At 36.4% G+C, this 23,281-nt stretch overlaps 1 protein-coding gene across 2 annotated transcripts in view; it reads left to right on the forward strand.

Moving 5' to 3' along the window:
* Positions 1-23,281, forward strand: part of ARHGAP32 (Rho GTPase activating protein 32) — a 262,767-nt gene that overhangs the window by 223,641 nt on the left and 15,845 nt on the right. For both annotated transcript variants that reach the window (XM_044668328.1, XM_044668329.1), the window contains 2 exons: positions 6,498-6,642; positions 7,111-7,193. In XM_044668328.1, the coding sequence (XP_044524263.1) occupies positions 6,498-6,642; positions 7,111-7,193 (228 nt within the window). The remainder of the gene's footprint in view (positions 1-6,497; positions 6,643-7,110; positions 7,194-23,281) is intronic.

The raw sequence follows: 23,281 nt of genomic DNA on the forward strand, positions 1-23,281 counted from the left end.
CCCCACCCTTAGTCTGTCCTCCCTATCTGCCATCTCTTTTGCTTTTCCCAGTTGGGTAAGAGTGTTGTTATGTTCTTCCTTCTTTGAAACATTTTTAATGAGAGTAAATTAGTTCACACATTGCATATCTCAACTTCATTTTACCCTCCAATAAAAAAGCTCTTCTTTATGTGCCTCTTTTATGTGAGTAAATTTTTCCCATTCTACTTCTCTCTTCCCCCCTCTCCCAGTGCATCTCTTTCTTACCCCATCATTTTTATTTTTGGAGATCATCTCAACATAATTGATGCTCTTTCTGTCTGTGTAGATTTCTTCTAAATATTCTGATAATGAAAGTTCTTAAGAGTTACATATGTCATTTTCCCATATAGGAATGTAAACAGTTCAACCCCTTGGATTTCTTATGATTAAACTTTCATATTTACCTTTTTTACTTTTTTGAGACTTCTGTTTGAATGTCAAATTTTCTATTCAATTTTGATATTTTTAATGAAGATTGTTTGAAAATTCTCTATTTTCTTTAATAGCCATTTTCCCCCTGAAGGATTATGCTCAGTTTTGTTGGGTAAACTTATTCTTGGTTATAATTCTAGATCCTTTGCCTCCTGGAATATCAGAATCCAAGCCCTTTCCTCCCCTATGTAATGGGGAGATTAAGCAGTAGCACCCAGACTGTGTCTAAAGACCTGAGGGTTCCATAATGGAACAAAGCTGGGATTTTGAAAAAAGGAGTGGGAGTTTGACCAAGCTAGAGGAAAGGAGGTGTGTTGGCTGTGTGGTCCACGTTTTGCCATATACCCAAGGAGCTATCAGTGTGGGATACCACTGAGAAAGAGATTCTGCAAGGAAACATAGTGACCTGGGTTGAGGATAGGACTAGGTTATCTGTTGGTGGTCAATAGGTCAATCTACATTACTCCCTGGAGTCTGTTTTGAATTAACTGGCTGCTTCTGAACTTGTTCCTGTTACATCTGTGACCAGCTTGGAGCATCTCTGAACTTGTACTGTGAGAAATCCTTTTCAGCCCTCTTAGTGTAGTGAAACTTTAGTCTAGTTAACTTTTAGGTTAATCTGTTAGCATAGAAACACCCCTCTCCCTACTACCCTCAGTCTTTTCCATTAAACCCAATTTTGTTAGTACTTCCTGTCTCCTCTTAGTTATAAGAATCCACTACATTGGTTTTTCCCTGATTGGCAGTTTGTCAGTTACAAGTCAAGTGACATTCCTGAAACTGACATCCCCATTTGGTTTACCTGTGTTCCCCTGTTTGTCCTTCCTTTGTGAGGAGTGAGTGTGTCCTCAGTTTATTATTTATTCCCCATTCCCAGTATCACCTTTTTCACCTATCATAGCAGCTGTTAAACTTTTTGTGATTGACCGTGAGCCTATATGATATTTGAATTGTTTATTTCTGGCTGCTTGCAATATTTTCTCTTTGATCTGGGTGTTTTAGAATTTGTTACAATATTCCTATGAGTTTTCATTTTATGATCTCTTTCAGTAAGTCATTGGTTCCTTTCAATCCCTATTTTACCTTCTACAGCTATTAGTCTTCCGGAATTTTGCGCTTTTTTTTTTTTTAAACCAAACTGTTAGTTATCTTTTCTTAATTCTCTTTCTTTAGTTCTTCTGGGAATCCTTTGGTCGGTCTTTGGTCCAATTATCACTTTTTCTTTAAGGCTTTGTTTGTAGCAGTTTTCACATCATTGTTTTCTTCTGATTTTGAGACTGGGTCTTTTCTCCCACCAAATTAGCATTTTTTCAATCAAGGTCTTTTGTTGTTTGCTCATTTTCACAGCCTGTTTCTTGACTTTGCACTTTGTTAGAGTTGGGCTTTGCTCACCTTGGGGGTGGGAAGGCACTGTCCCAAACTCCTGGCTTTTCATGCTTCGGTTTTCAGAGCTTGTTCTAGGTATCTGTAAGTTTTCATTATTTTCAAGGTGTTATGATCTGGGGATTGGCGTGGTCCCTTCTCTCCTCGTATGTACTCTATTTTTTTCCTAGGAGGAACCCTCACTCTCCATCAGCCACAAACTCTATCACTCCACTTGACTCTCATACTGTGACCAAGGCTCCTATTTCTCCTTTGGCTGCAAGTGCTAGTGTTCCTTTCTGCTTTGGAACTGCACCCATGGCCCCTGCTCCCTTGTGACACAATCACTAGTGCTCTTCTCTGCCCTGGGCCTGGGCCTCAAAACTGCTGTGGGCAGTAGAGTTGCCAGTCACCTCTAGATATATCCAGTGCCAGCAAAGGGTTCCCTTTAATCTCTTTCCCCCAGTTTTCTGACCCCTTTATGGTTCTGAGCTGAGAGCCCCCAAAGCTGCTACTACAGGCTTCCTTCAAAAACTGGTATTGGTGCTACAACCCTCTGGGCTAACTCCCATTCTAGGGCCACAGACCTCTCCTGCCAACCCCCTAAGTTGTCTTAGGCTGGGAAAATGCCTCATTTTGATCTTTTGTTTACTTTGCTGCTCCAAAATTTGATTTAAGGAGTTATTTTTTGGAGGGGAATATTGGGAGAGTTTACGTGGATTGTTGCCTGTCCATTGCCATTCTGCTACTATTGAACCTGCTCTGGTCAGGGCTCTCAGTGGCCTCTCGCTCTTTATCCCTTTTACATTAAGTTATTGACCAAATTTTATTAATTAAAGTACTCTTTGTTCTCAGTATTACTCTGTCTGACTTTTCCTTCTCCATTTACTTATTATCTGTTTCCCCTTCTCTTAGACTCATTGTCCCCCAAAACTTTGTCCTGGGCCCTTTTCTCCTTTCTTTATACCCTCTTCCTTAATGAGTTTATTTGCTTTCATGTGTTCAGTTATCATCTTAGGGGAAGGGAGGGTTGAGGTGCATATGAAAAAACTTGCAAAACTTCTACTTGAAAAGATATTATATTCAAGGATATTCCAACTGTAGGTAGCAGGAAGTTGATGTAGTCCCTCAATACTTCATCTATATTAGAGTGACTTGATAGTGAGGCAGTTTTAAAGATGACTTTCCAGCTTTGCCTTTTTATTTTGGAAAATTCTTGTTTCTAATTTGTAATAAAGATGCTTATTCATTTTCAGGTAGTAGGTAGAAACAAGATATTATATACTATCTTCACTTCCAGATCTATGCAGTAATTAGTTGGGGTCTGGAAGAGGGAAGGGGGTAAAGTGCTTAATAATCACTTATTCTCTTTCCTCTTCTCTGATTCCTGGGTGCTCTGGATGAGTGGCTAGGAATGGCTTTGATAAGTTCTCTTTGAATAAGGACTCAAGGCATTTTGGAAGTGCTTAGGGCTTTTCTTTATGGGATTCTACATATGAATGCTAACTCTTACACTATTGGGAGTGGGGAATAAACTAAAACATAAGGATCTTAATATGTAGATAAAGGTCTTAATTATCAATAGAATCTTAAAGAACTACAAACCTATCCATCAATTTACATTCCCCAGTTGGAAGATGGCCATTGAAGTAAAAAAAATTGTAAGAAGTAAACATATCCTTGTACAAATCATAAGAATGCATCTTAGAAACTGCAAAAAAAAATGACACTACAAAGTAAATCACAATAGTTACAGTTTCACAGGCCCATACCATCTCTATTTGAACATCTCATTGACATTTTAATTTCTCCATAACCAAAATATAATTGAACACTTCTTTCCATAAACACTTCCTTTCTCTAGACTTCTTTTTGATGGAAGGTATATATGCTAGCCAGATTCATAACCTCAAAGTCATCCTAGACTCCTCCTTTTCTTTCATTTGATTCTTTCTGAAGAATATTTCTCCATTCACATAATCAAGGTTCTAGTTTAGATTCTTATCACCTTTCTCCTATACTATTATAATAGCCTCCTAATTGGTCTCTTTCTCACTAATCTTCTTCTTCCAGTCTTTGCCACTCTCTCTAATCTCATCTGATAAAGTCATCTAAAGGACATGTGCCCCTCTCCTGCTAAAATTCCTTCAATTGCTCCATAGTCTGTGTAGGGTAAAACACAAACTCTTTCACTCAGCATCATTCCCAGCAATTGTAAGATGTAGCTCTAGTCTACCTTCCTAACCTGGTTTCTCATTATTCCTTTCTGCCACCTCTCCCACCTCCTTTTTATACAAGTAGTCCTTCACCTACTCTGTCCCTCTTGCCTGGAATGTACTTGTTTTTCAGCTAGAATTCTTTGAATCCGTATATCCTCAGCTGAGTTCTACCTCCTGAAGCCTTCTATGAATCTTTCCCATTGCCCTTGCTTTCCTATCTTCTCAAATTTCTTTGTATTTACTTATTTGCATGATATATCTAACTAGGACAGAGATTCTTAACACAGATTTCAGTCCTGGTGATGTGACCCTGGGTAGTCACTTAACTCCAATTGTCTAGCTTGACACTCTTCTGCCATGGAATTGATACTTAGTATTGATTCTAAGAGAGGATGAAGTGTTAAAAAGAAAAAAAAAACCATAAGAGATTTCAGGTGGTCCATAAATTTGGATGGGGAAAAAAATTACATTTTTATTTCCATTAACCTCTAACTGAAATTTGGTGTTTTAAAAATTATGTAAAAATGTTATTCTGTTTCACCCAAGACGCTTTTGTGACATTAAAAAAAAAAAGTTAACCACAGCAGTAGAAGTAAATAAAGTTACATAAAGGAATGGATTATTTAATTTTTTCCAAGGACCTAGTCCAGTGCCTTACATGTTTTAGGAGCTCACTAATTGTTTTTTGAATGAAATAGAATTCTTTCCCAAACCAGATCAATATCATCTTCAGAAGTGGCTTATAAATTTAAATTCTGAGATTAAATGTCATCATGTATTAGGCTATAGGTTATACTTAAAATGTGAAATAAAAGAACCCCCAAGACTATGTCTCTTAAACCCATTTGACTTTGTGATATTTTAAACTTGAATTACATCAGTGATGCTATAGATGCTAGTCTAGTGAACCTAAGGGTGAAGAACAACCCAAGACAAAGAGAAATGTACAGTTAAATTTCAAAGAAAATTGAGAAAGGCAGGACTAATTTAGATATATCAATAATGAGATAGTTATATGTAAGGATAAGGCAATATTGCGAGCACAAATTTTTTTCTTACAGAACTCCAATTAATTTTGCTTAGAATACTGGAGTTTCACAAAGCATGATTTGGGAAACATTATTATATAGATTCCACTTCACTACTGTGGATATTAACCACTGTAACATTTCTCTCTATAAACCCAGTAAATGAGTCAAAAGTTGATTGTGGACATCAGATAAATTTTGAATTCTTAGGATTTGAGGACTGTGCTATATGAATTATTTAAGAATCAATAAATTACATACTGGAGGCTGAAAGTAATCCTTCTTTGAGGCATATATTCTCAGAGACAAATATATATTGGTTTTGAGTCTGTATATTTCATTATCCTTTTATCTGGTTTTATTTCTATAGATTAAAATTTCCTCTGTCTACCAATGAGTTTATTTGTTTACGGAGCTTATCTTTATGAGTCACCAAGGGCAACCTTTACTTGTGGTAAAATCATAGTTGAAAAGACTCATTTTGGGCTCTTTTGTCTTTAAGAGTTAATATTCTTGGGCAGCTGGGTAGCTCAGTGGAGTGAGAGTCAGGCCTAGAGACAGGAGGTCCTAGGTTCAAACCCGGCCTCAGCCACTTCCCAGCTGTGTGACCCTGGGCAAGTCACTTGACCCCCATTGCCCACCCTTACCAATCTTCCACCTATGAGACAATACACCGAAGTACAAGGGTTTAAAAAAAAAAGTTAATATTCTTTGCATAACAGGTTATTTAGATGCTAGGTGAGCCTCCAAAAACTAATCTCCATAGGATTTAGTCTTAGGTCTCATGCCTATGAATCAATGTTGGCTAATTTGAACCAGCTATTTTGATGTTCATATTCCAGTGATGATTAAGTTTAGCCTGACTTGACATTTGAAAACAACTTGTATTTCATGAACATTTTATACTGTAGTTCTCTCCCTCCCCCCAATATGTGAAAAGCAAAGGCTCTGTAAGGAATCACTTCATGTGGTTTCTGGCCGCCTTCTCTCTCGCCAGCAGAAATTTACTGAGTTCTACAGCTTGCATCCAAGGAATTTCTGTACACTGTAGTTTTGATCTAGACCAGCTGCCTCCTAAATTTTAGCATTTCCAAAACAGTTTGACTATTCAGCCTTCAGCATTTAAGGATCTTATTTGAAGTTTGATTCAAAAATGGCCATTTTATCCCAGCACCTGTGACAGTAGGCTTTGTGGATGGTGGTTGTGTGTATGTGGGACTGTTGAGAGGGATGGGGGCCGGGGCGGTGGGGGGAGGGGAGGGAACTGTGCTCTTTCAGAACATACAAATCCAGATCTAATCAGTCACTTATTGTTAGTCATATTCCAAGGAGAAAGTGAATCCTCATAGCTTTTATTTTATGATTATTTTTCTTCTAATCATGACTTCTTTTACTAACAGAATTTGATTTTTTAATTTCTACTTGTTTTCTTTAGGCATGAATTTGACTCTGAACATATTCCCGACCTGACAAAAGAGCCTTATGTTCAAGATATACATTCAGTGGGCTCCCTTTGTAAACTGTATTTTCGAGAACTCCCAAATCCTCTGCTCACTTACCAGCTCTATGAGAAATTTTCTGTAAGTATTTGCTGCTTTGGAAACAAGTTTTGTTTAAGCTGGGAACTTTATTGTGGGTTTGAATAAAAGACCGAAAGAAGAAAAGCTAATTGGTTTGGCCAAATGCAAGTAATGGTTTGAAAGCCAAACCTGAGGCTTAACTGAAAATTTTCTTTATTTTTCCTCAAAGAGTCATTGCCAATCACAGGCCCTTGCTATTTCAGCAGTTTTTTTTTTCTCTTTTGTCTGTCTTTGACTCTCTAACTTAATCTCCCATAATTTTTTTCATTCAGCTTTTATGATTGCATTTTTATCAATTTCAATGAGAATATAAATATAAATCTTACTTATTAAATTGCATGTTTCCAGTTTAGTATGTGAAGGTAAAGAAATCCAGTTTGAAAACTGAGCTGGGTCTCAAGAGCTTCAATTAATCATTCCTTTCTAGATAAACTTATTGGCTTTTCTCTCTGTCTTTGTGTTACACAGGATGCAGTTTCTGCAGCGACAGATGAAGAACGACTCATAAAAATCCACGATGTCATCCAACAACTTCCTCCACCACATTACAGGTCTGCCCTAGGTTTAAAATATTAGGCATTAGGTCTATTGATAACTAAAACTAAATTTTCTCCTTGGATATCTCACTTAAAATTTTCTCCAAAAGTAAATTTTTTCAGGAATTAGATTTTACATATTTTTTAGTTATTATTTTCTTTTGAAAAGCCCTTCATTTAAGTTTATGTCATTTAACTTTATCACCAACATGTCTTTTTGGTGTTGCATTTGCTAAACCTTTAATAGAGAAATGTAATAATTTTTAAGAATTATAATTATTTCTAATTTTATATAAAATGTTTATGGTAACAATTAAATTTGATTTCTTGGATATATGTTGATTTATTATCCTATTCACCTCAGCAGCTATTTCCAAAATTTCTCTTTTGTCTTCAACGCTCCCATTTCATTCCTTCTAGTCTTTTCAGATGTCATCCTCGCCTCATTTCAACTAACAGCTGAGGCTGTTCATGAAGATCTCTTTTTTCCTATTTTTCTTATACCACATACTTCTGAAATTATCCTCTACTCTGTCCTTTCTAATATCATTCTCATGAAGACATATCCATTCTTTTTACCAAAATCCTCCACACATATTCTTGATTTTAGCACTTTCCAAATTTTCCAGAAAATTGATTATCTCCATTATCCTCCCCTCCACCCTAATCTTTAGGTCTTCCTTAGCTACCGATTCCTGCTATCTACAAACATGCCCAAATCTCTCTTTTCCAAAAAATAACCTCCCCAAAAGAATCCTCACTTGAAAAGACCAACGTCACCTAACAATCATTCTCTCTCTCTCTCTTCCTCTTCTCAGCTAAACCCTTTGAAAAAGCCATCTTGACTTAGTGTTTACACTTCTTTCATTTGATTCTAAACTTTCTGTAGTTTTGACTTCCGACCTTATTGTTTAATTGAAATTGTTTGCTCCAAAGTGATCAATGATCTGTTCATTGCCAAATCTAATAGCCTTTAATCAAACCTAAACCTTTTTGAGGTTTCTGCAAAATTTAACACTGTTGTAACTTGAAAGAATTGGATCCTCTTTCTTCTTGGGGTTTTATGATCCTGATCTTTTTTGTTTTCCTTCCTTATCTGTCTATTCATTCCTTCTTAGTCTCCTTTCTGAATTTCCATCCATGCCATATCTAGTCAGTGCCCCTTCTTCTATTTTCTTCTTACTCTTAGTGACCTTATTAATTTATGAATTTAATTTTAATCTCTACATGATTGATTCCTGGATCTCTATATCTTTCTTCTTTCTCCAGAGTTCCATCTCCATATCACCAACTACCTATCAGACATTTGAACTGGATGCCCCAAGGACATCAAAAACTCATTATGTCCAATTTATTTATTATGTCCAATTTATTTATTATGTCCAAATTATTTATTCCCCCCACCAAGCTCATCCTTTTTCCAGACTTCTCTATTACTTTCTTTTTTAAATGCATATTTTGTTTTCCCAATTACATGCAGCAATAATTTTCAACATATATTTTCCAAAATTATAAGATTCAAATTGTCTCCCTCCCTCCCTCCCTTTTCTACCCCCTTCAGGAAATGATAAGCAATTTGATCTAGTTATACATGGGTTATCATGGGAAACTTACTTCCATATTGGTCATTGTTGTAAGAGAATACTCATATAAGACCAAAACTCCAAATAAAAAACACACACTAAAGTGAAAAATCGTATGCTTTCATCTCCATTCTGATTCTAGCAATTCTTCCTCTAAAGGTGAATAGCTTCCTTTGTCATAAGTCCTTAAGAATTATCTTCTCTATTACTTTCAAGGGCACCACCATCCTTCCAGTCAACCAGGTTCACAACTTCAGTATTATCCTCAACTCTTCACTCTCACACACCCCATATAGCAAATCTGTTGCCAAATCTTCAAAATTTCTTTTACCATGACATATCTCACATGGGTCCCCTTCTGTCCACTCACACCTTCGGATCACACTAATCTTTTGATTGGACTCCCTATATTGACTCTTTCTTCACTCTGTCCTACACACAGCTGTCAGTGTATGTCTGATCATTCATTCAATTCCAATGACTAGATTCTGTTACCTCTAGGATCTACTCTTAATGCCAGAGGGAAGATTTTATAAATGTTTATTTCCTTCCTTCTAGGGTAAAATATTAATTCTTCTGCTTGGCACCTAAAGCTCTTTATAACCTGTCTTCCTGTCTTTTAGTCTTTTTACACAGTTCTTCCTGCCATGAGCTCAGTAGTCCAGCCATAGTGGGCAGCATGCTATCCCTCATACACAGTTCATTTCCCACTTATGTGTCTTTGTCCTAGTTAACATCATGCCTTGAGTTCTCTCCCTCCAACTGCTGTCTTTTAGAATTTCTGGCTTCCTTTTTGTGTCCCAGATCAAGGCCCACCTTCTGTATGAGTGTTTTTATGGACTTCTCAGATTCTAGTACCTTCCTCTCTAAAATGACTTCATAGAAACAGTTTTTAGAACTGGAAGAGACTTTGCAAGCCATCAAGTCTGTCCCCATTTTACAAATGAGGAAATTAAGTCACAAAGTGTTTAAGCTTCATTTACTTAAGATGTCATGGTGTTTAGTCTGATTTCTCTGGTTTCTCCCCACTCCTGTTTCCTCCATTCTGTCACAAGAAATCGACCACATAAGGAAGAAGTGGTTGAGAGATTTTGCTATTCATTTTAGACAGCTTTAAGGATTGTTATAACCTTGCGAGGCTTGTCAGCAAGAAAACAGCTCATTTAGCAACATATACCATCCCATAGACAAGTGATAAAAAAAATAGGCAGGAAAATCCAGATAACCACTATTTTTACTGGACATCTAGAAGTGTGGGTAAAAACCTACCATGATCTACCTCTGGCATAAACTTCCAGGCTATCCTCATAAAAGGTTGACCTCTGTCATTACACATCAAATACGTGTTGGGCTTCTATTGTTTTTAGGAGTAAACAAGATCTTTACAATGTACAGAGATAAGATAGCATCTTGTCCATCAGTAATCCTTTAACTCTGTATACTTCTATTATGTACCTGTTACCTCTCATTAGAATATAAGCTCCTCCAAATTGGAATTATACACAGAGTGTTATAAAACTATGTATACCCTTAGAGCCAGTAATACCACTGTTGGGTCTGTTTCCCAAGGAGATCAGGGGAAAAAAGAAAAGAACCTATGTGTTCCAAAATATTTATAGCAGCTCCCTTTGTGGTGGCAAAGAATTGGAAATTGAAGGAATATCCATCAGTTGGGGAATGGCTGGACAAGATGTGATAAGCGATTGTGATAGAATTCTATTACACTATAAGAAATGATGAGTAGGTTAATTTTTTAAACACTTGGTATCGTTCGGTTCATAAGATTAATCAAGTAACTTGCTAAAATGTGGAACAGTAGAGTTAAAATTATAAGATAATTTATGTCTATCATTGTTAACTTTCGCTAAAATACTTGTTTCCACAAAAAGAGGATCAAAACTATGGTACACACTCACCCACATCCTCCCCTCTCTCTTTCCATGTGATTCCAGGATATATTAAGAGAAGTATAAAATGAAAAATCTAGATAATTTACAAAATGGCAAAAATGATTAAAGAGAAGTAAAATAAGCTTCTATGTGGAAAGGTTAAAATCAAAATTTATCACTGAGAAGGAAAGTGGACAAATTAATAAATACAATGATATTTTAAGAATTTATATAAAGACCACATTTTTGTAGCCTTTCTCTACTTTAGCAGAGAACATAAGTTCAGTAAATAAATATATTTTATCAAGACAACTAAAGATCAGACAGATAAGCTAAGGTACAAAATGAATGGTAAAGTTCTTGTTCCAGAAGATCCTTAAGGATATAGAATAAAATAAAATCTATCTTGGATTATTTGGTGATTTTTTTCTTTTTTGCTAAGAAGTTGCACTAAATTATTTTTTGAAATCTTTTGCAACTCTAGACATTTTGATCGTCTGATCTATTATGATTAGCTCAAAGAGCTTTTCTCTCGGACCACCTTTTTTTTTTTCCATTTGTCTCCCTCTCAGCTCTGTGTTTCTGCTCAATTCTGAAATTCTTTGTTAGACTCATATGACATATCCCAGTCATTAAATTAATAAAATAGTCTTATTTTACTCTCTCTCAGAAATATTACAGTACATCATCAATATGATCACTAAATTCCAGTGGTTACAAATTGTGATACATCTGCTACGTATGATGTTTTCAGTAACACTTTGAGACTTATCCAGAACAACATAAAAATAAAATTAACTCTTTGGTAAGATAAAACCAAAATTATCACAAAGGTTAACGCAGATAATATTTAATTTAGCAGACATTTCTTAAATGCTTACTATGTTCCAAGGCTCTGTGTTCAATACTGGAAAGAGAAAGAGGCAAAAATGAAGTGGGCCCTTGCTTTCAAGGAGCTTAAGTTCTATTGGGTGGATACAACATGTCCACAGATACATATATGCAAAAGAATGCAAGAAAATGATACAAAGTAATTTGAGTAGGGGGAAATAACAACTGGGAGCATGGGGAAAGTAAGAATTCTAACTAGAAATAGAGACCTTCTTATCCAAAGAAAGCACCAGGGGACTTCCGGTTAAGATGGCGGCAGAGTAAGGAGCAGCTATTCGATCTCTCCTAACCGAAGCATACAGGACTCCTCAAGGGGACATAAAAACGAACCCAGATGAATGAAGGAACCCCACAACAGGGCGCAGCATTGAAGGTACACAGAATTGGGGCATCTCCACACTATAAAGGGGTGAAACAGCTCTCACTAAAACGCGAGAGGAAGAAGCCCCTCCCCCACACTACACACCTTGCACAACGCTAAGATCAACCCACAAGAGTGAAAACAGGACAGGGGCAACCAGTAAATTACTAGCAGCCCCAGGGCTTGTACCTGTGTGCTGCAAGATGAGGGACCCCAAGTGGCTGGGGGGTGCGCATGGATTTTCCCCGAGCATCTGCCCGGGTGAAGGCACTGCCTGGGGCCGGGGACAAAGATCTCTAATGCAGAGACTTTCCCTAGCGTCTGTGTGGGTGAAGGCAGTGCCCTAGGCTTGAATAAAGATCTCCAGCCCAGGCTTGGACCTCCAGTGAGGACCCGGAGCAGATGGGAGCACGGCTGTGGAAGCAGTCCCTGAGACTGCTGAAGGAGACTCGGGCAGAGGGGCAGACCGAGGACTACCAGGAGGCCTGCCCCAAGGACAAGGAGACCGGAGCCCCCCGGAGTTTAGAAAGCACAGGCAGACCCTGAGTGTGAAGACAAAGCTGAAAAGGGGTGGGGCGAATGATGGCAAGTGGAGAACTCCAGAAGAAGAAAAAGATTATCAAGAAAAACTCTGGAACACTCAACAATTTTTACACAGAGAAAATCCAGACAACAGAGGAAGACAAACAAGTAATCATATCCAAACCTTACCAAAAAAATGAAAGCTGGTCACAAGCTATTGAAGAGTTCAAAAATGAGATGTTGAAGAAGATGGAAGAGATCTGGCAAGAAAATAACAGCTTAAAAGGCAGAATTTTGCAATTGGAAAGTTAGGCTCAGAAATCAAATGAACTGATAAGCAAACTGAACACCAGAAATGACCAGATGGAAAAAGAAAACCAAAAGATTATAGCCTAAAACCAGTCCTTAAAGGCTAGAATTGAAAAATTAGAACACAATGATCTCTCAAGACAACAGGAACAAATAAAACAAAGTCAAAAGACTGATAAAATAGAAGGAAACATGAAATATCTTAATGAGAAAGTGACAGACCAAGAAAACCGGTCGAGAAGAGACAATTTGAGAATCATTGGTCTTCCAGAAAAGGCAGAAATTAATAGAAACTTGGACTCCATACTTAAAGAAATTATTCAGCAAAATCGCCCTGAAGTTCTACAACAAGAGGACAATATAGACATTGAAAGGATCCATAGATCACCTTCTACATGGACACAGAAAAGTCAACACCAAGGAATAAAATACCAAAATTTAAGAACTTTTGAGTAAAAGAAAAAATCTTACAAGAAGCCAGAAAGAGACAATTCAAATATCAAGGAGCACCAATCAGGATCACACAGGATCTGGCAGCCTCCATGCTAAAAGACCGCAAGGCTTGGAACACAATATTCAGAAAGGCAAGAGAGATGGGCCTTCAGCCACCAATCAACTACCCATCGAAACTGACTATATACTTCCAGGGGAAAGTATGGGCATTCAACAAAATTGAAGATTTCCAAGTTTTTGCACAAAAGAGACCTGGACTAAATGGAAAGTTTGATACCCAACCACAAAAATCAAGAGAAACATGAAAAGGTAAATAAGAAACAGAGGGGAAAGAAAAAAAACTTATAATTTTTTAAATTTGACTCTTTAAGGGCTTAAATAAGATCTAATTATCTGTATTACTATGTGGAGAAATGCTATGTATAATTCTCTGTAGTGAACTCTATTCACTATTATAATATTCACTATTATAGCAACAAGAAGAATAATTCATAGGGAGAGGATAGGATACTAAATGGTCTAAGATGACATGGGGGTTGGGAAAGGGGGGGGGAATAGTAGGGGACACTAAGAAAAATCTGAGTAGATAAGAAAAATAGGATATTCTATTACACACAAAGAGGGCATGGGAAGGGAAGGAGATAAATACTATTATAAGAAGGAGAGGAAGAGAGCATTAAGAGGGAATAATCAAATCTTACTCTCAGGGTAATCAACCCGGAGAAGGAAGAGTAGCTTTATTATCCATTGGGATAAAAAACTCTATCTAACCCTACTGAGAAAGTCAGAAGGGACAAACCAAAGGGAGCAGGGGAGTGGGGAGGTCAAAAAAGGGAGGGGAGAAGAAGGGGGAGGGAATTCATTAGGCCTTTAAAAAACAAAAAGAGGGGAATAACAAGGGAGGGGGGCAGAAAGGGAAGTCAATTGAGGGAGGGGATAGGGGATAGCGGCTCAAAGCAAACCACTGGTTTAAAAGAAAATAGTGTAAGAAGAAGGGGTGGGTCTAGGGGAGGATACAAAAATGTCATTGAATGCACAACTGATAATTATAACTCTGAATGTGAACGGGATGAACTCGCTCATAAAATGGAAGCAAATAGCAAAGTGGATCAGAAACCAAAATCCTACCATATGTTGTCTACAGGAAACACATATGAGGCGGGTAGACACACAAAAGTTTTAAGGTTAAGGGCTTGAGCAAAATCTTTTGCGTGTCAAATGAGAAAAAGAAGGCAGGAGTGGCTATTATGATCTCTGACAAAGTCAAAGTAAAAATAGATATGATTAAAAAAGACAGGGAAGGTCATTACATCCTGATTAAAGGCAGTATAAACAATGAGGAAATAACACTGCTCAATATATATGCACCAAGTGGTATAGCATCCAAATTCATAAAGGAGAAACTGGCAGAGCTCAAGAAGGAAATAGATAGTAAAACCATAATAGTGGGAGATTTAAATATTCCTCTTTCAGATCTAGATAAATCAAACTGAAAAATAAATAAGAAAGAGGTAAGAGAGGTGAATGAAGTCCTAGAAAAATTAGATTTAATTGATATGTGGAGAAAAATAAGTAGGGACAAAAAGGAATACACCTTCTTTTCAGCTATACATGGTACATTCACAAAGATTGACCATGTTATAGGACATAGAATCATTGCAAACAAATGCAAAAGAGATGATACAATCAATGTAACCTTCTCAGATCATAATGCAATAAAAATAATAATTAGTAAGGGCACCTGGACAAGCAAATCAACAACCAACTGGAAATTAAACAATATGATTCTCCAAAACCAATTTGTCAAAGAAGAAATCATAGAAACAATCAACAATTTCATTGAAGAGAATGACAATGATGAGACATCCTTCCAAACTCTGTGGGATGCGGCCAAGGCAGTACTCAAGGGGAAATTTATATCCTTGAATGCATATATTAACAAATTAAGGAGGGCAGAGATTAATGAATTGGGCATGCAACTCAAAAAATTAGAAAGCGAGCAAATTAAAAATCCCCAGATGAAAACTAAATTAGAAATACTAAAAATCAAGGGAGAAATTAATAAAATCGAAAGTAAAAGAACTATTGAATTAATAAATAAGACTAGAAGCTGGTACTTTGAAAAAACAGATAAAATAGACAAAGTACTGGTCAATCTAATAAAAAAAAGGAAAGAAGAAAACCAAATTGATAGTATCAAAGATGAAAAGGGAGACCTCACCTCTAATGAAGGGGAAATTAAGGCAATCATTAAAAACTATTTTGCCCAAATTATATGGCAATAAATATAACAATTTAGGAGATATGGATGAATATCTACAAAAATATAAATTGCCTAGATTAATAGCAGAAGAAATAGAATACCTAAATAATCCCATATCAGAAATAGAAATTGAACAAGCCATCAAAGAACTCCCTAAGAAAAAATCACCAGGACCTGATGGATTCACAAGTGAATTCTATCAGACATTCAAAGAGCAACTAATCCCAATACTATACAAATTATTTGATATGATAAGCAAAGAAGGAGTCCTACCAAATTCCTTTTATGACACAAATATGGTACTGATTCCAAAGCCAGGTAGACCAAAAACAGAAAAAGAAAACTATAGACCAATCTCCCTAATGAACATAGATGCAAAAATCTTAAATAGAATATTAGCAAAGAGACTCCAGCAAGTAATTAAGAAGATCATCCACCATGATCAGGTGGGATTTATACCAGGAATGCAAGGATGGTTCAACATTAGGAAAACCATCCACATAACTGACCATATCAACAATTAATAAACAAACATCACATGATTATCTCAATAGATGCTGAAAAAGCCTTTGACAAAATACAGCATCCATTCCTATTGAAAACATTGAAAAGTATAGGAATAGAAGGACCCTTCCTAAAAATAAGAAACAGTATATACCTAAAACCATCAACAAGCATTGTATGCAACGGGGATAAATTAGAAGTCTTCCCAATAAGATCAGGAGTGAAACAAGGATGCCCAATATCACCTCTATTATTCAACATAGTACTAGAAACACTAGCAATAGCAATTAGAGAAGAAAAAGAAATTGAAGGTATCAAAATAGGCAATGAGGAGACTAAGCTATCACTCTTTGCAGGTGATATGATGATCTACTTAAAAAATCCTAGAGAATCAACTAAGAGGCTGGTAGAAATAATCAACAACTTTAGCAAAGCGGCAGGATACAAAATAAATGCACATAAATCATCAGCATTTCTATATATTTCCAACACATCACAGCAACAAAAGGTAGAGAGAGAAACACCATTTAAAATCACCCTAGACAATATAAAATACTTGGGAATCTATCTACCAAAACAAACACAGCAATTATACGAGAACAACTACAAAACATTTTCCAAAAAAATAAAACTGGATCTCAACAATTGGAAAACCATTAATTGTTCATGGGTAGGACGAGCTAACATAATAAAAATGAACATTCTACCCAAATTAATTTACCTATTTAGTGACATACCTATCAAATTACCAAAAAACTTCTTTACTGAATTAGGAAAAACTATAACAAATTTCATTTGGAATAACAAAAGATCAAGAATATCAAGGGAAATAATGAAAAAAAATGTGAAGGAAGGGGGCCTAGCAGTACCAGACATTAAAACTATACTTTTATAAAGCAGCAGTCATCAAAACAATATGGTACTGGCTAAGAGATAGAAGGGAGGATCAGTGGAATAGACTTGGGGTTAATGACATCAGCAAGACAGTGTATGATAAACCCAAAAAGCCCAACTTTTGGGACATGAATCCACTATTTGACAAAAACTGCTGGGAAATTTGGAAAACAATATGGGAGAGATTAGGTTTAGATCAACATCTCACACCCTATACCAAGATAAATTCAGAATGGGTGAATGACCTGAATATAAAGAGGGAAACTATAAGTCAAGTGAACACAAAATAGTATACCTGTCAGATCTCTGGGAAAGGAAAGATTTTAAAACCAAGCATGAATTAGAGAAAATTACAAAATGTAAATTAAATGGTTTTGATTATATTAAGCTAAAAAGCTTTTGTACAAACAAAAATAATGTAGTCAAAATCATAAGGGAAACAACAAATTGGGGAAAAATCTATATAACAAAAAACTCTGACAGGGTCTAATTACTCAAATATACAAGGAGTTAAATCAATTGTATAAAAAATCAAGACATTCCCCAATTGAAAAATGGGCAAGAGACATGAATAGGCAATTCTCAGGTAAAGAAATCAAAAGTATCAATAAGCACATGAGAAAGTGTTCTAAATCTCTAATAATTAGAGAAATGCAAATCAAAACAACTCTGAGGTATCACCTCACACCTAGCAGATTGGCTAAAATGAAAGAAGGGGAGAGTAATGAATGTTGGAGGGGATGTGGCAAAATTGGGACATTAATGCATTGCTGATGGAACTGTGAACTGATCCAACCATTCTGGCTGTCAATTTGGAACTATGCTCAAAGGGCTATAAAAGAATGCCTGCCCTTTGATCCAGCCATACCATTGTTGGGTTTGTACCCCAGAGAGATCATAGATAAACAGACTTGTATGAAAATATTTATAGCTGTGCATTTTGTAGTGGCAAAGAACTGGAAAGGGAGGGTATGTCTTTCAATTGGGGAATGGCTGAACAAACTGTGGTATATGCTGGTGATGGAATACTATTCTGCTAAAAGGATTAATAAACTGGAGGAATTCCACATGAACTGGAAAGACCTCCAGGAATTGATGCAGAGTGAAAAGAGCAGAGCCAGAAGAACACTGTAAACAGAGACTGATATACTATGGTAAAATCAAATGTAATGGACTTTTGTACCAGCAACAATGCAATGACACAAGACAGCTCTGAAGGATTTATGGTAAAGAACGCTACCCACATTCAGAGGAAAATTTGCAGGAGAGGAAACATAGAAGATAAACAATTGCTTGAACGCATGGGCTGAGGCGGACATGATTGGGGATGTGAACTCGAAATCACCACACCAATGCAACTAACAACAATATGGAAATAGGACCTGAACAAGGACACATGTTACAACCAGTGGAAATGTGCGTCGGCCATGGGTGAGGGGATAGCGGGGGGGTGAAGGGGAAAGTCGGGGCATAAAGTATGTAAACAGGTTAAAAATGAATATTAATAAATGTTTAAAAAAAAAAAGAAAGCACCAAGGCAGGATATGAAATGTTAGAGACAAGGAATAAATAGTAGGCCAGTTTGATTTGAATAAAGGAATACGAGAGATAGGGATGGAACCTGCAGATCCATTATTATAAAGACCTCACAGGTAAGGAAATTCCGTCCATCAATGTAGATTGACACCATTTCTGCAACACATGATATAAGAGAGTTGCCTAGAGCAATGACAGGTTAAATAAATTGCTTAGGATACCATAATCAATATGCATCAGAGGTGGAACTTACTTGAATTCAGCTCTCTAGCTTTGAGGCTTGCTTTATTCACAGAGAAGGCAGTATATGAAGATGAAGAGGGAGAACATTCCAAGAATGGAAAGATAGCCAGAGAAAAAGTAGATGGAGGTTCTTGTTAATGGAGCAGGAAGTGGGTTATTGGAAGGGAATAAAGTGTAGAAAGTCTGGAAAGGTAGAGAGGAGCTTTGAATGCCAGAAAAAGAAGGGTTTTACATCTGAACCTGGAGGCAATAGGAAGCCATTGGGATTTGAGTAGGGTCACAGCTATTAGTAGGTACATGAAAATATACTTGGAATCAACAGTAATTAGAAAAATGGAAATTGAAACAACTCTGAGATAATACCCACATCTATTGGATTGACTAACATGACAGAAAAGGAAAATGACAAATCCTAGATGGGTCATGGGAAAATAGGTACACTAACCAACTGTTGCTGGAGTTATGAACTGGTCTTAACATTCTGGAGTTCAATTTAGAACTCCTCCCAAATGAATTATAAAACTATGCATACCTACCCTTTGACCTAATAAAACCACTATTAGGTCTGTATCTCAAGATTTTTTTTTAAGGAGGAAAGACCTTTTATGTACAGAAATATTTATAGAAGCTTTTTCTTTTTGGTGGCAAAGTATTGGAAATTGAGGGGATGCCTGTCAGTTGGGTAACGTCTGTATTTTAAGAAAATGACTGGTTGTGGAAAATGGATTAGGAAAAATGAATCTTCTAGGCTTAAGGTGATGAGGACCTTCACCAAAGTTGTAGCAGTATGAGAAGAAAGAATGGGAAAGTTGGAAAGGTAAAATCAACAGACCTTAGCAAATGATTGGACCTAGAGGGTGAGAAATAGTGAGGAGTAGAGGGTGATAACATTTTGGGATCCTGAAAGGCCTGGGAAGAAGATAGTGTCTTGTACAGTAAAGATGAAGGTTCAAGGTGAGGTTTTAGGTGGGTAAGATGAGTTTGATTTTGGATATGTTGAGTCTAAGATTTCTGCTGGACATCAAGTTCTAGAGGTCTGAAAAACAATTGGAGAAGTAATATTTGAAGTTAGCAAAGAAGTTAGGGAAAGATAGGTAGATTTAAGAATTCTCAACCTAAATGTTGATTAAATATATGGAAGTTGATAAGATCACCAATAAGTATTAGAATATGGTCAATGAGGAAGAACAAAGAGTGAAGAGGAAATTCATGGATCCATACCTGGATATTGGAAGGATGAGGAAACCCTCTACAGAAATAGATATTTAGAGGCATAGCATTGCAGAGAAATAGGAGTTCCATTTTGGATGCCTTATGTAATATACTACTAGTATATTACTATGTAATATGCTACTAAAAACTATGTAATATACAGTTAACATATAAACAGTTTCTTCCATTGTTTTTTTTTTACATTGTAAAGACATAGTTTGCTAAGGTAACATATTACAATTTAAAAAATATATTTTTCTTCAAATGATTAATAGGGAGTGAGCAATCCTCACAATGCTGCCTCAGTCACTTAATATTTGATGTTTGACTTTAGGCAAATTATTTACCCCTCTGTCAATCCTGTGCTCAATTCTTTTCTTCAGAAATTGTTTTTCACTTCCTTGGCTATAAAAACAGAGGTTCAACCATTTGGCCTCTAGGATCCCTTTAAATGCTAAAAATTCATTATCCTGATGAGTGCTGGGTTTGGACAACTTAATGAATACAAAAGATGAGTCCCTGCCAAGGTGCTCTAATGCAACTACTCTGTTAATTATCTGAAGGAAATAATTTTTCTTTTCTTTAATAGTAGATATCTTACCTTTGCAAAATGTATGTTTAAAATCTCTTTTGGCTGGAACCTGGAGTGTGTAAAGGAAAAGAATATAAAATAAAATTGGAAATGTGAATTGGAAATTTAGTATGGGTACTTAGATTGCCAAGCTGGGAATTTACATTTCACTATAGAGGAAATAAATCTGAAAAAGATTTTTGAGCAAGGGAGTGATATGCAGACCTGGGCTTCTAGAAAGGTCATTTTGGCAGCTCTGTGAAGAATGGATCAGACTGTGAAAATAGAGACACCCATGATTAGGTTACTTATTACAATAGTAGTCCAAGTGAGGAGTGATGAGTTTAAAATAGAATGGTGGCAGTAGAATGATTGTGAGATATATTGTAAAGGAAGAACTTTTCAATAATTCAGCTTTGATGGGGAAAAAAAAGTCTAGCTACCCAAATTTTAAAGTACTCAAATTGCTTTTATCTTATGATATGAATTAGATGACATGCAACCATAGTATGTGCTGTCTTTCTTTTTAGTGAATTTATTTCAAATATGTCATGCATGTTATAAATTGTTCCCTCAGCACTACCATCTTACTTCACATTCTCATCACCTCTTACTTTACACTATTGTAATAACTTACAGTGATACAATATCACTGGAGGAAAGAGGATGGAAACTTTAAATTTTGCAAATCACAGTATTCTAAAATTGAACATGCAAAAATTAAGTTAAAATTGCAACCTTAATTTATTCTATCATTGAAAATTAATACAATTTTTAAAAAAGGATTGAGTGCGCCTGCCCAGGTTGAAATTTGGGGGATGGTCCTGGCACATCATATTACTAATAGGCACAGTAACTTTGATCCCATTTTGACCCAATTCATTACTCCTTAGGCAAAGTGGTGGCCTCTTAGTTCCCAGGGTCTCACTATACTGATGCCAAACTATTCAAACACCTAATTAACATAGACCACTGCAGCTCAGAATTTCCCAGTCCTAGAGATCTGACAACTGGAGCCATATTGTAGCTCTGATTGCAGGCATTGTGGTACCACACCCAGTAAATTAATACAGTATTGCAAAATATATTTCCAAAATGGTTTTGTCACAGGAAAAAAATATCTTTGTTTTGCAAAATTAGGTCTCCCAACTCTAAGGAGTCAGGGCAACTCAATGGAAAGCATTTAAGATTTGACGGCAGCAAGACCTAGGTTCAAATACCAGCTCTGCCACTTATTACCTTTTTGACCTTGAACAAGTCACTTCATGCAAACTCTTTGGGCCTCAGTTACTTCAAATGTAAAAGGAGGTCTTTAGACTCAGTATTCTTTGAGGTATCTTGCAGCTCTAAGTCTCTAATCCTACCATCCATCTAATCCTCTATCTATAACCCTTACTCACTCAGCAAAGTTAAGCCTGGCTAAGAGCTTGGTTTAAATTTTCTGAGCCATAGCTTCCTTATCTTAAAAATATGAATAATAATACTGACTTCAGAGGGTTTTGTGAAGATTGAATAATATAATATTTGAGAAGCATACCATATTATATAAAGTGCTATTATTGATCAAGAGGCAGAATTATCGTTTTTATTAAGTCAGTTTCTGGGTTCTTATGAAATCTATCCTTATTCTTTTGAAGACTTAGCTATAGAGAGCAGTATTTACTTTCACTGCTGAATTTCAGAATGCAAATCATAAACTGTTCCTGTGTCCCTTTCTCACTACTTTTACCATGAGAAAAAGCCTGTAATTTAAGCATCTCTATAAGAAGATCCAGGAATTAAATGACTGTTCCTTAATGAAAATAAATTTTGTACTGACCTTAAGCTGGAGAAGATAGAGCTTTACCAAATACCCCTATAACTAAAGCCCTAGAACTTGATCTTAAAGTATGTGAGGATATTTAAAGAAGGAGAAGAGAGGTTTAAATTGAACAAAACAAAGGATAGGCTCTAAGGTTGTGTTGGTGAACCCATAACATTTGTGGGCCAGTGTGCCTGAGGGGGCTTCTCCTCTCCCCCTCTCCACTGTGCCTGAGGACATTTTTTACATGCCCTGCCCCCTGCCTAGCTTCCCAATGTGAGCACTTCCTCCCTCTTCTCTCTGGGGTAATGGAGGGGTGAGGGGTTCACAGGTGGCTTGAAGGGGCAATTCAGACACACAATCTCTAAAAGTTTTACCAATGCTGCTCTAAGGTTTGGAGGAAATAACTTCATGCTCCAAATTCCTGAATATGTCACAAGCTTTCCCTCTAGTGGATTCTGGAATTCATTGTCTTCTTGACTTATAACTTAGAGTTATTAGAAACCCAGTTTGCTCTTGATATAGCAGAGAATGTTAATTAATCTCTAGTTGATATGTCTGCTGTATGTAGAAACTAGATGTGGTTTTATAGAGCTATTTCATTGGTATAACCCAATATGGAAATCATATTGCCAAAAACAATGCCTTGCCAAACAAATGTGTGCCTAAGTGGTGGTAACACAGCATCATAAGAAGCCTGGATTTGGATTGAAAAAGAGAATAGTTTAAATCCAAGCCCTGCTTCTGATTCTTTGTGAACATGAACCAATCACTCTGCAAGATTAGAACAGATGATTCTATCTAGCTATGAGCCAAGATTTTTTTTTGTTTGTTTTTTTATTTAGGTGGTTCCTAATTTACTAAAACAATTCATATGGAACTCTGTTGTAATGATATCATTGGGATGGTTAGATTCCTATAACTAGGCCACAAAAGCCCATTTAATCTTTTCTGGGATTGAAGTAATTAGAATAATAGTGCATATCTCTATTTGCTTAGAGGTTTGCAAAGTGCTTGACATATATTATTTCATTTAAACTTTATAACGACCTTACAAATTAGGTACTGTTA

This window comes from Gracilinanus agilis, chromosome 3 (genome assembly GCF_016433145.1).
Source record: "Gracilinanus agilis isolate LMUSP501 chromosome 3, AgileGrace, whole genome shotgun sequence".
NCBI classification, from domain to species: Eukaryota; Metazoa; Chordata; class Mammalia; order Didelphimorphia; family Didelphidae; genus Gracilinanus; species Gracilinanus agilis.